This window comes from Leopardus geoffroyi, chromosome D1 (genome assembly GCF_018350155.1).
Source record: "Leopardus geoffroyi isolate Oge1 chromosome D1, O.geoffroyi_Oge1_pat1.0, whole genome shotgun sequence".
Taxonomy (NCBI): Eukaryota; Metazoa; Chordata; class Mammalia; order Carnivora; family Felidae; genus Leopardus; species Leopardus geoffroyi.
Window position 1 is genome coordinate 103,840,496 of NC_059329.1, and position 15,919 is coordinate 103,856,414.

Sequence of the window (15,919 nt, forward strand, 5' to 3'; positions counted from 1 at the left end):
ATTGCAAACTGCAAAGCCCTGCGTTCTCATTTCCTGTGGATGAGCAGCCGGACAGTGTTCCTTAGGTCCACATTAAAAAAAAAATTTTTTTTTTAATGTTTACTTATTTCTGAGAGACAGAGCATGAGTGAAGGAGGGGCAGAGAGAGAGGGAGACACAGAATCCGAAGTGGGCTCCAGGCTCTGAGCTGTCAGCACAGAGCCCGATGCGGGGCTCGAACTCACAAACCATGAGATCATGACCTGAGCCGAAGTCGGTCTCTCAACCGAGCCACCCAGGTGCCCCTAGGTCCACATTTTTAATGCATGGTTATGTGCAACTCTGTGAGAAACAGAAGTTTGTGAAGAACTTTTATTTCCAAGGGCAGTTAGCACAAAGTCTGGCAGCCTGTAGCTGGACCGTTGTCTCTCAGGCTCCGTAATCTTCAAGGGGTTCATGGGGAATTTGCAGAAAAGTGGTTAGCTCAGCTGAAATTTACCCACAAAACACCCACAGGTTTAAGAGAATATTTTAATGCTTAAGAGGCAGGGTTCAGAGAAGAGGATGTAGAAATCAGTGCCTGTGGCTGGCGGTGGGGGGTGGGGGGGCAGGGCTCACCTTCTGTGATTCGCTTGGTATTCACAGTGGGAGGCGGACAAGGAACCTCCTTCCCATCTTCCCACAGGCTGGGATCTTCAGGCTCCTCAGGACTTATGTGAACCTAAGCTCTTGACTGTGAATGTTAACGAGGTGAGGACAGATTATCCTTCATGGAAATGAGCTCATTAATGACATTGGATTTGGTGAAGAGTTGTGTAACTATTAAAAAGGTTGTGGAGAAGCGGCTGGCTCTGTCAGTAGAGCACGTGACCCTTGGTCTCAGCATCATGAGTTGGAGTCCCACATCTAGGGTAGAGTTTACTTAATAAAAAAGAAAATTAGAAAAAAAGATGTTGCGGAAAAGTATTAATAGACTCACCCTATTCGTTATAATTCAGTAAGATTGGTATTAAAATTGGGCAAAGCCCCAAATGCCAAGTAACAGGCATGCATCCCTCTAGATGCCTGAGGGAAGTCAGCCTGGGACCGAAATACATGTGTCACAGAGGGTGCTGGGTGCCTTTTTTTGCTTCATTTAAAAACAGGGATTTGAGGGGCGCCTGGGTGGCGCAGTCGGTTAAGCGTCCGACTTCAGCCAGGTCACGATCTCGCGCTCCGTGAGTTCGAGCCCCGCGTCGGGCTCTGGGCTGATGGCTCAGAGCCTGGAGCCTGTTTCCGATTCTGTGTCTCCCTCTCTCTCTGCCCCTCCCCCGTTCATGCTCTGTCTCTCTCTGTCCCAAAAATAAATAAACGTTGAAAAAAACAGGGATTTGATCATATCAGTCCCTTTTCTTCTGGAAAAACAAAAAACAAAAAACAAAGGTAGGATACATAATTGGTAGTTTCTACTCTGTTTTGGTTTTAGGGAGGAAATAATACTTGGGTGTGGGCTTACTTTGACTTTTTTGCATTTTTCCTTATCTCCCACCCCTGGAGAAATGCAGACTTTTTGTTGGAATGTGGTGTGTATGTGTGTGTGTGTGTGTGTGTGTGTGTGTCTATGGCTCTGTGTGTGTTTGGGGTGTGTGTGTTTGGGGGAGTCGGGAGTGGGGTTGTGTTTGGGGTGTGTGTGTGTGCTAGGAGGCCGGGGGAGGGGGGTTGTGGAGGTATGTGCACGTGTGTATTTGGGGATGTGTACACGTGATACAAGGACAGGAAGGGGAAGGACCACTCATGGAACAAGAAAGGACGGTACTCTGGTAACAGAGACTGAGAAAATGGAATGCTTGTTTTATCCAAATCTGCAGCTCCATAAGCCAGGTAGGTGGTTATGGGTAAGAATTCCAGTTACCCTGAGCACCAGGATCTTTTCCAATTTTCACCCTTTCTTTCTTCATGCCTTTTCTCCAAACTATCCCTTCTCCCTTGACCTCCTAATAGAAGTTATAAGTTAAAATCTGTTTTTGAGGACTTCATGACACTAGTCTGAAGGCCAAGAGTGGTCTGGTCGGAGTAAGTCTGAATTGTGGTTGGAAAGTTGGAAAATATGGACTTAGGAGAGACAACATCTTTCTGTTTAGATACAGTTGTAAGGACCCAGTCCATCAGTACAGAGCCCTCTATGCTGAAAATCAGAGGCCACATGGGACCTCCTGGGTCTTCCAGGGGATCATTCAGCCTCCAGGAGCATGAAATCCAGAGAGATTAAAAACAAAACAAAAAAACCAAAACAGAACAGAGGGAGGGTAACACATACAGGCAGAAATTCTTATAGCTCGTGAATTGGAAACTGTGGCTGACCTCAGATTAAATGCATGGTCTCCAGATCCAAATATTAACATGCTCCCTCCTCTCTTTTCACGTATATTCAGATGAAGATAATCCGTGATGCACACAGAGAAAAGACACCCTCTTTGTGTTTTAGCCCCTACCCCTGATGACTTTTGCTTAGAAAGTCACATGTGCTCTCCTCCCCCACCCCAACCCCTGTCCACAGAGCTCTCTGTTCATTTCCTGGCCCAGGGCCCTAAGGAAGTCACAAAGTTATACCTGCCTTTTGTTGCACCTGCTGCTGCAGTCCTCAGGCAGAAGTGGAGAAAGAAGGAAGGAGAGGCATGCTTGTGGTTCTGGCCAGAGATGAGAGAAATGTTTCCTGGGAGAGATTTAGGCTGGACTCTGCTCCTGCTCTCGGTCGGGGACATCTCCAGGTGCTGCCGTGCCCGCAGCCAAACTCTGCGTCTCGTCCTCCAATGCCTGGTATCCCCTCTTCTTGTATTTCCGGGTGCCGTAGATGGCCAGGGTGATGGTGGCTGCCAGGGCAGCAGTGACTGCCACTGTGACCCCAGCTGCCGCCCCTGCCGACAGACCGCTGCTGTCCCCATGGATGACCCTCATGGCCCTGCGTAGCTCTAACGGCTCCCCCAGCCTCCACTGGTGGGTCTGGGAATCCTTAATCCAGGAGCTTGCAGTCTCACTATTGGTCACCATGACAGTGTTGGTGGCAGCCTGACTCATGAGGGGTGGCCTGGTGTAAGGTGGGAGTCTGGCAGGGGGCAGAGACCCTCCTGTGAACAGCCCAGCCTTGACACAGTAGGACACTTGGCACCCATCACTGATGAGGGCGAGATGTTGGCTGAAGCCACCAGGACACTTTCTTAGAGAAGGGGACTCTAAATCTCCGGATATGGCAGCATTCACCAAGGGGTTCCCCACTGCACAGCTGAAGAACCCGCCAAAGGGGACTGAAAACCTATAGCCCAACTCATAGTCCTGAGAGGCACATACCTTGAGATTTTCAAAAAGTCTCAGTGGAAAATAGCCAGCAGGGCATGACTGTGCATTTGTCAAAGGGTTTATGCTCTTACCACTGAAGAGGCCCCCGAAAAGCAGTCCTGAGTTTTCTGGTATCTGCCCACTGGCCACACACCAAAAAGCCCTAAATTCAGCCTTTGCCACCCGGAACACATCTTCGCACACAGTCTTGCAGAAGATGAGGAGGGTGCACTTCCTCAGACACTCCAGGTGGTTATAACCCTCCTCATGGATCTGGGACAGCAGGTGGACTGGGGAGTAGCCAGAGGGGCATGAGGAATCACCAGTGAGCGGATTCTTCTGCTCCAAGTTTTGGCAGAGTTGGGCAAACTCCTTCCCAGAGAGCTGGGTGCATTCTTGATAAACTCCTCCGAAGGAGAAATTGGTCATTTTTCCCTCGCAAGAGCCATCATCAGTGTTGGCCTGGAAATTGAAGTTGGGTGAATTGACATCTGTGCACCCAGGGTAGGTATTGAATGTGTAATAGTGTCTCACGGCAGCCTCCACCGTCCTCGACAGCTTCTTCACGAGCGGCCCCGGCAACTCGGGCAGCATGTTGGGGGTGATGAAGAAATGCAGAGGCAGGCCGGCACGGTCGATGGCCACCAGGTGGTTAGTGATGCCCTGCTGCCAGGTCTGGAGGGTGATGCCTGGGTAAAAAGGAAGCCCTCCGATGCTCTGCACCATGGAGTTGGTTCGGTTGGAGAGGTAGCTCTTGGTGAGGGTGTTCTGTGAAGCGTAGTTCTCCTCAAATTTGAAGTTCACGATGTTCTGGAAGGCAGCACCGGCGGACGCGGTCAGGGCAGTACGGCTGCTCAGGCTGTCCTGCAGGAACGAGGCTCTGATGTGGTCCTCCTGGATGAGAGCAGCCCCAGCATCCATGCTGGTGATGACATGGGTGCCGTAGTTGAGGACCAGCAGTTCTGCCAGGTAGGTGGCCATCCGTGTCTGGTTGTTCTCCAGGCGGTCACAGATGTCCATGAGCTCCTTCTTAAAGCCCCAGCTGAGTTCTGAAGCCGGGTTGATTTTGACTGTGTAGATCAGGTTTCTCACCTGCACCCGGGTTGTTATGGCTTGGTCTTTCACTTGAAGGGTCTTCATCTTCTGGAAATCAGAGGAGAACTTGCCGTTGACCTTGGAATAAAGGGAGATCTCCAGGTTGATGGAGTAGGAGGTGCTGCTCTGGTAATTCACCCAGGACTCCAGGACTTCGGAGTTCATCTCCAGATTGGTCTGTTTCTGGGCGATGCTGATGACTTGGTCGGGGATGATGTACTGTCCATCCTCCGTGGTCCTGCAGCTCCTGTAAGTCAGGTCCATCACCCGTCCCATGTCCACATTCCGCAGGTTATCCCAGCCACCTCCCGGTAAGACTTCCAGAACAGGTAGTTTTAAGGTATTCTTGCATTTTTGAAATCTGGTCTCATCTGTCTCACCCAGAGACTTATCCGTTTTAGCCCACGCTGCCAGTGCCCACAAGAGGATAGCACCCCTGAGGCTGTTCATGGCTCAGAAGCCCCGGCCACACGCCAGCCCTAAGGAGCGGCCAGCGAGCTTGGTGCAAACCGAACAGATGGGAAAGAAGGCAGTTGCTGAAACAAAACACATACAGCAGCTCCCCTAAAGCCACCAGTTCCTCTTTGGGCTGATCTAATTGCAAAATGGGGAAATGAGAATCAAATGGAATACTAAGGTCCATCAGGACTTTGAGAAAATCATGTTGTCCTAGCTTTATCCTTACCAGTTAACCACCCTCACTGCCCCCCACAGCCCCCAGCCCCAGGCTGGTTACTCTGCAGCCACGGTGGGTTCTCAGAAAAAGTGCGACCGCATGTCTTAGTGCTTCCTCCATGGGAGATTTCTGGCTTTGAAAGAAAGCTCTCGTTTTGCTTTTTGCTCACTCTCTTGATGTTTTAGTTTCCTGAACTGCTCTCCCCTGGGACTCCAATACTAGTTTCCTTTTACTGTAAATGCAGAGGTGAATGGTAGCATCATCCTTGCTGAGACACACTGCCTCCGCCTTACCTAGGCAAGTAGCTGTAGGTCAAGGCTGAGGGCTGGGTTTCCCATTCACCTGAGGGTAAAGGCAATTCACACACAAGAAAAGACTGAAAATCTTGGACACAAGGACTGTGGAGTTCTACTGTTACAAGCCTAATAGTATAGGCTTTGGAGGTGCTATTTCCTGAAGCAGAGCTGAAGGGACCTGAAGCGGATTCCATGAACCTCCGTCTGCATCGTCCTCAGCATTCAGAGTGAAGGCAAGTGGTCCCCACACTGTGTTGTTTCCTTTCAGGTAGAAATGTTAAAACAAAGAGAAAATCTATACTATAATCTAGATTTTGACCTATCAAAAGCAGACAGTGGCCAAGAAACATATGTGTATGTATTTACACACTTCTACATCCTGTGTGTGTATCGTTAGCAATAAGTTGGTACCTGTTGTTATAGTTTTACTTTTTCGTTCTGCTGTTAAGTTCATGTGCTCAGTATAGGTGCATAAAAAAGAATGTGGCTCTTTATTACTCATTTTTTTAAAGCAACAATTCATTCATACTATCATTAGGAGAACATAATTTCATGAATTTCCTTTTGTGTGCTAATACTATGTCTGTTAGACTCCATACTTTGGAACAGTGTTTCCAGACCCACTGATCTGGTAGCAGGATTAATCGAAGCCCAGCTCCATTACTTCTTTGAGACAAGTAAGGTGTCTCTTAGCACATTCAGTGGTAGCCAAAGGATCCAAGGGAACTAAGGAAGCTCACAATTGTACCCTCGTGGCCCCCAAAATCATATCACAAACCAGATGCAGTGCTGAGGTTGAAAACATCATGTTTCAGGGCACCTGGGTGGCTGTTGGTTGAGTGTCTGACTCTTGATTTCTGCTCAGGTCATGATCCCAAGGCTGTGGGATCGAGTGATGAGTTGGGCTCTGCACTGAGCATAGAGTCTGCTTGAGATTCTCAATCTTTCTCTCTCTCTCTCTCTCTCTCTCTCCTTCTACCCCTCCACCTCTTGCTCTCTCTCTCTCTCTCTCTCTCTCTCTCTCTCTCAAAATAAAAATAAATAAATAAATTTAAAAAGTATTGGGAAAAAAGAAAAAAAGAAAATGTCATATTTCAGTTTACAGGTATCACTACACTATCACCTGTACATGTCCTGGGAAAGGTTTCAGGGAAATGAATGACCATAAAATTGCCGCTGATGCAGTGACAGGTGTCTTCAGATAGAATGAGGCCAGTGGTCTAGGTTCACAGGTTGAACTTCACTAGTTATTATTAAAACCTTGGTGATGCTCTGGGTTTATTCATGCTTAGGTTATCATACTTGGAGGAATTTACTTATATCCAAGAGGGATTAATGTATGAATGAGTGTCTGGTTTATATTTGGTCAGAGAAGAAAGCTTGTTCATGGGATGTCCTGGCTAATTTATAAATGAATTAGTTATAAATTTGTAGCTCAGTAGGGCGATCCTAGGACTAGAAAAATTAGAGCTGAGTGCCCTCAAGCATTTCTGGTAAGTCTGTTGAAATTCCCACACACTCCTCTCCAGACCGTCATGGGGCTAGTTCATCATCATGAGAAAACCCTCACATGTTACACAGTTTTGGAGACATGCTGACAACTTGTTACGTTCTGTTTGCCCGGTGATAGATCCTGTTGAGTTTTCACTCTTCTGCGATGAGAATACAAGCAAGGTGAATATAGATAATTCTCTATTCAGGTGTTCCTATATCTCTCAACACCCAGCCATCATGTGTTTGAACTGTCTTCTTCATTTCTACCATAGCAGAAAGTGGAAAATAGCTAAAAGAGCTGATAAGAGTGAAATTAGATTGCATCCCTATCACAAAATATTTTACAGTCATCATCATCATATTTTCAAAAACTTTCAGTAACATAAGATATTCTTGTGCCAGGGGTGCCTAGGTGGCTCAGTCGGCTGAGCGTCCAACTCTTAATTTTGGTTCAGGTCATGATCTCACAGGGATTGAGCACTGCATCTGGCTCTATGCTGAGCATGCTGAGCCTGCTTGGGATTCTCCCTCTCTCTCTCCCTCTCCCTCTCTGCCCCTCCCCTGCTCATACTCTCTCTCTCAAAATAAATGAATAAACTTAAAAAAAAAAAGACACTCTTATGCTGTAAAGTGAAGTGATAAAAGCATAACAGACTTTCAGTGTGACCTCCACTATGTACATAGATACCATTTGAGAGATAATACATTAACCCATTGACAGCGATGATATCTTGCTGGTAAGTTTTATAGATTATGTAAAAATTTCCTTCTTACTTTTCTGTGTTTTTTGAGTTTTCAAAAATGAGCATAGCTTCACGTATTTGGCACATTTTTAGTGAGAATCTACCGAGTTCCAACCACAGGGATGGGTATGGAATAATTGTTGCTTTTGTACTCAGGAAAATAAGCAGCAAGGACTCATTTAAGAAACAAAAGATACTGATTATTTTTTTGGAATCTCTATATACCTGTAATGATCTAAAGCCTATGACTCTTTGCCGTGTTCGAGGAAGTTCTCTTTTCTGTTCACGGGGAAACAATGAAAAGAGAAGTGTAAAAGATGGGAATTCCAATACAGCCTGAATTTGCATGCTACCTTCAAGAATAGCTGCTCATGGTGGTCAGGTGGGAGGAAGTGGCCATGAGACTTGGACGACAGGGGTTCACCCATTCCTTTCTTGCTTTACTCTGCTCACCAGCAACTTCCTCTGCTTTTGCCTGTGCTGAAATGCATATGCAATCACGGAAACTCTCCAGATCGCTGCTCTCCAGGGCCTACAAACACAACTTTGGTCTATAGAAGAAAAAGGAAACTTTTCTACAAAGGCTGGCATCTCTGTGCAGAAGAGAGATTTCACTTCCCCCAGAAAGAGGTAAGAGGGAAGTCCCACGTCTGCTTTCTTTCTCAGTTTGAGCACGTGCAACTTTCTGAGCCAAACCATGATTCATGTCTGAGCTTCAGTTCTGTGTGGGCTTGGAGCTGGTCCAGGTGTTTCCGACCTCTGCATTTCACCTGTGGTCTGACACGGGCAGGAAATTCTGGCTGTGTTTGCAGGGACCAATCCATTTCTTATTTTTAGCAGGGAGCCAGGAAACCAGCCAAATGGTCACCAAATGAACGGATCAGGGAACAATAACTTTTATACACTCTAGAATAAACTTGGTTCTGGAAAATCCAGGAGGTATCAGTTAACACAGTGACAACATTTTCTTTCCTGAACAGTTGATTGCTAACTTGATGTTTTGAGAGTTGCCTTGTCATCTCCTTCCCCTCTGGGACTGTTTTCACCAGCATTGTTTGTGGTCTGACCCCAAAATAAGAACACTGTGGTTCCTCAAATCCTTTTAATCTGGTTGATAAAAATGGAAGGCTCGTGTGAAATTCTGCATATTCCCACTGAAAGCTAGGCCAGGATTTGGCAGCCTATGCCATTTTCCTTCTTTTCTGTGTTGACACTCTTCCCTCCACTCTTCCGATTTTTCTAGTGCTTTTTATCCTCATCAACTATTCCCTTTCTGCTCTTTTTTCTTTGCCATTTCCATATGTAGGTTTGAGGGACACAGTCTGTGATGTAAGATGACATTTTCACTGCATTAAGAAGATACAAATTCTGACTCCGTCTTCAGGCTGTGCTTCCTTATTTCACATCATGGCAGACACCAGTCAGCAGTCACACCATCCATTCTTGCTGATCTCTGAGGCTGCCTCTGAATCCTTCCCTGCACAGTTTTCCAGGACATTCGAATGGAAGCTTGTTTCATCCACCCATTAAACAAACACTTATTGAGCATCTATTTGTCAAGCAATCTTTGTAGGCACCATATTTGGAGTAGCCAATGCCAAATTTGATGCTCTTTTAAGAGTCTGGGTGACCAAGTGAGCACTTAGAGGTCCCCGCCCCTTTTCATCTCCTCTCCAAGCTAAGCTCTGCAGAGACAGAGCAGTTAGGACCAACCCATTCTCCCTTCCCATCTGCCTTCAGGGTTCCTAATGACATCAGCCTAATATGAAGAGTACTCTGCAGTTAGGACCAACCCATTCTCCCTTCCCATCTGCCTTCAGGGTTCCTAATGACATCAGCCTAATATGAAGAGTACTCTTGTATTCTCCTTCAGCTGAAAGCAGCTTCACACAAAGGGCTTTGCACATAACAGGGCTGGAACACAGTGGGATTTCTCTGTGTCCTCAATTCTTAGTTCTCAACTCTTTCCTGTCATGTAACTTCCTCCTTGAGGAATATCTGAACAAAAGAAGTAACTGAGTGGCATTTGACCTGAGTCAACTGCTGGCAGATTTTATATTTCTCTATTTGTCTCATTACTTGTTAACACAAAACCAGTCTACCATTCAATCTTTCCCTCTTTAACCACACAATCTTCAAGTGACTTTGAACAGAGACATTTTTCTTTTTAGTTGAAATAATCATGAACAGGTTAAGGTAAAACAGGCAAGTTAGGTGAGCTGGTTCTTCCAGAATTATGTGGACTTGGGAGTTTGGGTCCTCCATTGAAATATTCCTATTGTCTCTCTACTATTTTTTTGGTGATCTAAATGTGACATTAAGAGCATGGGCTGTGTTGTGGATCCATTCAATCTTTAGACTTTGTTGGGGTTTGTATAGTCACTCAAAGTACCTTCTGGATTGACAAACATGGATGTGAAACAGAGTTTTCAGACTTGAAATGTAGGCAACACCCTGGCTCCATATGTGACTGGGCAAGTTCGGGAGCCTCCCTAAGCCTCCATCACCTCTACTATGAAACAGAAACAGTAGCATCTACCTGTGTGTAACAGATGAAGTTGTAAAATCATCCGTGTAAAGCAATCGTCCATATAAAGTTCCCTATGACCTAGGTAGCAGCTCAGTATGTATCTGCTTTCAGCTTTGTTGAGCTTGCTGCCATGTTCAGGTTGACACTGTAGTTCAAACCTTTCACATGGAAATAGGAGAAAAGAAATGTTAAAGCATCTCAGGAGCTTGACTTTCTTCTACTCATCCATTTGACAGCATTGGAAGTCATATTGACTCAGAGGGATTGCCTGAATATATTTTATTAATATCCTAAACAAAGACATGCATCACTTTAAGGAAAGCAATCGAGTAGCCATGCCAGTCTGGATTAATGACACAGGTAATTAGAAGTGATTGGTTGCTTTGTCAAAGAATTCATCCTAGGGATCTTTTAGAATGGGGTTGACAAACTTTTTCTGTAAATGGCTAGTGAGTAAAAAATTTTAGGCTTTGCAACCAAATGACCTCTGTGGTAACTACTCAATTCTGCCCTTGTAGTTCAAAAGTAGATGATACATAAATGCATGGAAATGCTGTGTTCCAATAAATCTTTATTTACAAAAACAAGGGTGGGGGCTGGATTTTGGCTGTGGTCTGTAGTTTACTGATGCCCAATTTAGAGTCATAGAATCCCATAATTGGAAAGGACCTGCTCTCCCAGCCAAGGTTTGAGTCTTCTCCAATACAGTATTACAATCCAATACAATGCAAACTCTGTTTAGATGCCTCCAGGGCAGAGTGGTTCCCTACCTACTATCTACAGACAGTTCTGATTCTGATTCTCAGAAAGCTTTGTCTTCAACTGAACCCAGATTGATCCATTTGACCCTTTGGTGACTGAGATCAGACTTTTGTGTTATGGTCATCTTGACAGTGATCCTGTATACCAGATCCAAGCAAGGGAAGGTGGTTGGCTTATATGCTCACCATCCTGAAAGTCCTGTGGGAGTATGGCTAAGTCTATTCTGTTTACTGACTAATCAGAATGGGTGAGGACCATAGTTTGAGGGTCCTAGAGGCCTCCTATTGGCCCAGTTATTCCTTTATTTGTGAATCATAGAGAATATCAGGGTTTCTGGGGCAGGGACCACAGAAGATAGGGTATTTGGCAGGTTTGGAAAAGCATCTGTTAACCTACAAGAGGAATATATTTCAATATTTTAACAACCTAACCACACGAATACCAGTTTTCCCTAGAAGAGCATCTGACACATAGTAGGTCAGTAAATATTTGTTGGAAAAATAAGTGAATAAAAAAACAAATATAGTAAGAAACTTGCAGTCTTAGAACTCTATTCATGAGATTCCAGAACAGTCATTGGCAGAGACTCATGGCAGTTGCTCATGGCAGTTGCTCATCTGAGATGATGGAGCAAACAGGTCAAGACATCCCATTTAGGAGGGAAATCCAATGTAAGAGTCCACATCCCAGCAATTATTTTATGCCAGCATTTTGAGGCCTGTCAACACTGGGACTAGACAGACACCAAAGGACAAATACTGTATGATTTCACTTACATGAGGTTCCTGGAATAAGCAGATTCATAGAGACAGAAAGTGGAAGAGGGTTTACTAGGGATTGGGGCAGGGAAGGTTGAAGGGTGGAAATATGTAAGAATTTTTTTTTAATGTTTATGTTTATTTCTGAGACAGAGACAGACAGAGCACGAAGTAGGGAGGGGCAGAGAGACAGGGAGACACAGAATCCGAAGCAGGCTCCAGGCTCTGAGCTGTCAGCACAGAGCCCGATGCGGGGCTCCAACTAGTCTACCACGAGATCATGACCTGAACCGAAGTTGGATGCTCAACCGACTGAGGCACCCAGGTGCCCAAGAAATTTCTAACCATGTATGTTTATTAGCGGGTGTCGTGGAGGCAAACTCAAAGTACAGAGCTGTCTTTTGACATGCTATATTGTATCTGGAGACCCTAAACACTACTGGACCCCAAGAGACTTTGGCTCCTTCTTCACTTTTGAGCTCAGCTAAAGCACTGGGCCATGGCCATGGGATATGGCTTCTCCAGTAGTTGGCCAGAAAATCTGGAAAATGCAACTCAGAAGTACAGAGGACTTCATTCCATGTGCCAGTGAACATGAATGCATTAGTGACAAGAGATAGGTGGGATCTGACAAATCACTTTCTCTTCCTTCCCCTGGACTGTTTGGAGGACAGGGGGCTTCATGTGGTCTGTCTAAAGATATACGCATGATTAAACAATTGTGTCTTTCCTTAAGCTGTGATCAGCTCAGTAACATACCCCCTTAGTTTGCTTTGTCTCCATCCCTGCCTTAGTTTCCTTGCCCCTTTACCTTGGCTGCCCTAGGATTGTACCTCCCAATGAAACGTTAATTAATGTAGAGCATTAATGTTTTTATTTTGTTTTTGAGAGAGAGAGAAAGAGAGAGACAGAGCCAGGGCATAAGTTGGGGAGGGGCAGAGAGAGTGGGAGACACAAAAGCAGAAGCAGGTTTCAGGCTCTGAGCTGTCAGCACAGAGCCTGATGCGGGGCTCAAACCTATGAACTGTGAGATCATGACCTGAGCCAAAATCGGATGCTTAACCAACTGAGCCACCCAGGCACCCCTGTCACTGTATACTTTAATGACCTTTTTGTTTGGCCTCTAGTCATCTTCTAGTTACCTCTAGGAAACTGTGAACTCTTTATGGGAAGACACTGTGTCCTTTTGCTTCTTGTTGTATTATAGGATCTAGTGCAGTATCTGGTACATAGCAGGTGCTCAACCAATATTTGTTACTATCGGATGAGTAAATAAATAAATAAAGCAGACAAAGGTGACAATAATTCTCAAACACGTCTCTGGAAAATCAGGCCACAAATGGCTGGGAATGAGTATTCAAGCCAGAGCAACATTATTATAGGACTTTTATTTCACTTTATACCAATATTTTTGAGCACTTACTCTGGACCTACTGTGTGCTATTAGTTCTTACTGTAAAATAATTTGGTTTTGTGATCTACAATTATATCCTGGGTGAATCTGGGATTGTGTGAGCCTAGTGTCCTACATAACAAATGAATTCTGAAAGCCCGAGGGGATGCTTGTATGGGCCAAGAGCTGTTGCCTTATTTATGTCTGAGCTGGTGTTGAAAGCTTGGGCCCTGTAGGTCTGAACCCATGTGCACTTCCATACTCCCCTTCACCCCCATCCCTGCCAAGTACCTGCAGCTAGTGAGGCTAGCCTGAAGGTATCAGGTCTCCCCACTCCCCTCTCCCTTTCCCCTTCCCTTGATCCTTATACACAGTGCACAAGCAGGGCCTGACTGGAGAGTGGGCAGGAAGGAGAAACTATCAGAACTGACCTGCCCCAATTCTGATGATAAGTCTATCATGCTGACAGTCAGGACGAGGACTAAGGAAGGGAGAAGAAGAAGAGGAAAGAGAAACAGGTCAGCAGAATGCAAAACGAAAGATAGAATGGGGTTTATTTAAAATTTCTAGTTATCACACAGCCAAATCTGAGCTTGGCTAATGAGAGCCGGGTCCTTGGTTCTGGGCCTTCCCAGTTCTTGAGAAGGTCTTTCTGTCCCTCCTTTCTCCTGGTCCTCTCTTGAAGCTACGATTTTCATGCCGACCTGGGAAACTAGGGCATCGTGGAGCAGCAAAAGTGGCACAGGGCTAGATCCGGAGTTTGGATTCTGTTCCTCATCTGCTGCTAACCCGCTGGTGGCCTCAGACAAGTCATTTCCCCTCTCTGAATCTCTGTTTCTGCATCTATAAAGAAACGGCTTGTGGAGCTCCTTTGCCACATCTGAATGACACATCGTCCATGGCTCTGCAGTTCAATTACCTTGCTTTGGCTGAAAGCCACAGTGGTGATCTTTGACTAATAAATGTTGGGAATATTCTGTCCCATATGGGTCACGGCATGTACATTTGCCTCCTTGTTGTTCCTGCTGCTACTTCCTCTTGTTGTTGGCTTGTTTCCTCGTGTGGTTTGTAACTTATGACTCCTGAACTGCTTTCCCTCTGGGGCTTGCTGAGGGAGGCCAGTTTGCTCTGGCTTGGGAAGGAGTCTCTCCCAGGCGGTTTTCAGTCTGTCTCTGCTGAGGCCTGATACTCCTACTGGACCGGCGTTTAGGTTCATTTCTTGGTTTGCCATCTGTGTGAAGGCAGTCCCCACATCTGTGTGAACACAGGCCCAGGCTTCTGATATCTCTTGGAAGATGGCAAGCATCACAACCATTTTCACAGGCAAGCAGGTGGCAGTCTCACAGGTGGTGGGGGAGACAGACGGCATCTCTTGATTCCCAGCACTGCCTCCCCACCCTCTTGAACATTGTGCACCAACCCAGTGGCCTGGATCACCTCCCACAGTCCTTAATGCCCCAGTACCCCTGCTCAGAGGTGGGCAGCTGGGTCAGAAAGCCCCTTAGCCACAGCGCTTCTCCTCCCGCCAACTGCTCTGATTCCGAGTTCTCTTTCTGGCACTCAAATATTTCCCTTTCTTGGTTTTGAACTTGAATCTTTGTGTTTGGAGAAATGGATCTTTGCCTGTGTACCTAAGGGGGGCGGAATGCCACCCGGGTTGACTCAGCTTGGCCAGCCACCTTCTGCCCCGTCGTGGTTATTCTGAGTGGTTGATTCCCCACAGACAGAGGGGGCGGCCACGCACGAACTGTGGTGTCAGGCCCTGGGAAGCAAACTTGCCTGCTATCACACCCCTCCTCCCTGTGACAGAACTCCTTCACCCAAGTCCTTTCTCCAGAAAGAACAACACTGTTTACCCTGGAAGAGCACAGGGTCCAGGTGTGCCCTGCCTTTCCCTCTCCCCGCACCCCCCCAAAGATGAAGGACGGCTGGTCTCACAAAGTGACCACAACAGAACTTTTGCTTAGAGTGGGGAGAGGGAAAGAGAGCTGGTCACTGCACAAGTAGGATGGAGAGAAGGAAAGATGAGGCGCCCTGGGGTCCAGGGTAGAGAAAGGCCTGAGACCAACTTTACTGGTAGCAGGATGTTAACATCCAGTAGCCATCTCTGCCCCCCTTCCCTTCACTTCCCTTCACTTCCCTTCACCTCCCTGGTGTGTGTATTTATAAGTTATGTGATTGTGTATGAGTGTGCATGTGAGAGAGTATTGTGAGTGTGTGTGTATGTGTGAATGTATGTGAGTGTGCGTGTGTGAGTGTATATGTTTGTGTGAGAGCGTGTGAGTGTGTGTGAGTGTGTGTGTGGAGAGAAAAGTGCCGGTCGAGGCACCAGGAGTCAGGAGACTTAAGCTTGAAAATCAGTCTTGTTATCGCCTCTCTTCCTTGGCCTGTCACCTCTTCATTCACAAAGTTAGAGGACTGTGTTAAGTTCATGGATTAAAAAAAGTTGTTTTGGGGCGCCTGGGTGGCGCAGTCGGTTGGGCGTCCGACTTCAGCCAGGTCACGATCTCGCGGTCCGTGAGTTCAAGCCTCGCGTCAGGCTCTGGGCTGATGGCTCAGAGGCTGGAGCCTGTTTCCGATTCTGTGTCTCCCTCTCTCTCTGCCCCTCCCCTGTTCATGCTCTCTCTCTGTCCCAAAAATAAATAAACGTTGAAAAAAAAAATTAAAAAAAAAATTTTTTTTTTCTAATGTTAATTCATTTTTGAGAGGCAGAGAGAAACAGAGCACAAGGAGGTGTAGAGAGAGAGACACACACACACACACACAGAATCTGAAGCAGGCTTCAGGCTCTGAGCTGTCAAAACAGAGCCCAACGTGGGACTCGAACCGACAAACTGTAAGATCATGACTTGAGCTGAAGTCAGACACTCTACCCACTGAG

The 15,919-nt window shown here is 46.2% G+C and overlaps 1 protein-coding gene across 1 annotated transcript; it reads right to left on the bottom strand.

Annotated features, from left to right (window-relative positions):
- Nucleotides 1–1,402: 1,402 nt before the first annotated feature.
- Nucleotides 1,403–5,009, bottom strand: MPEG1 (macrophage expressed 1). The gene has a single exon (XM_045485339.1). The coding sequence runs from the start codon at nucleotides 4,834–4,836 to the stop codon at nucleotides 2,683–2,685; it is 2,154 nt and encodes a 717-aa protein (XP_045341295.1). The 5' UTR covers nucleotides 4,837–5,009; the 3' UTR covers nucleotides 1,403–2,682.
- Nucleotides 5,010–15,919: the final 10,910 nt, after the last annotated feature.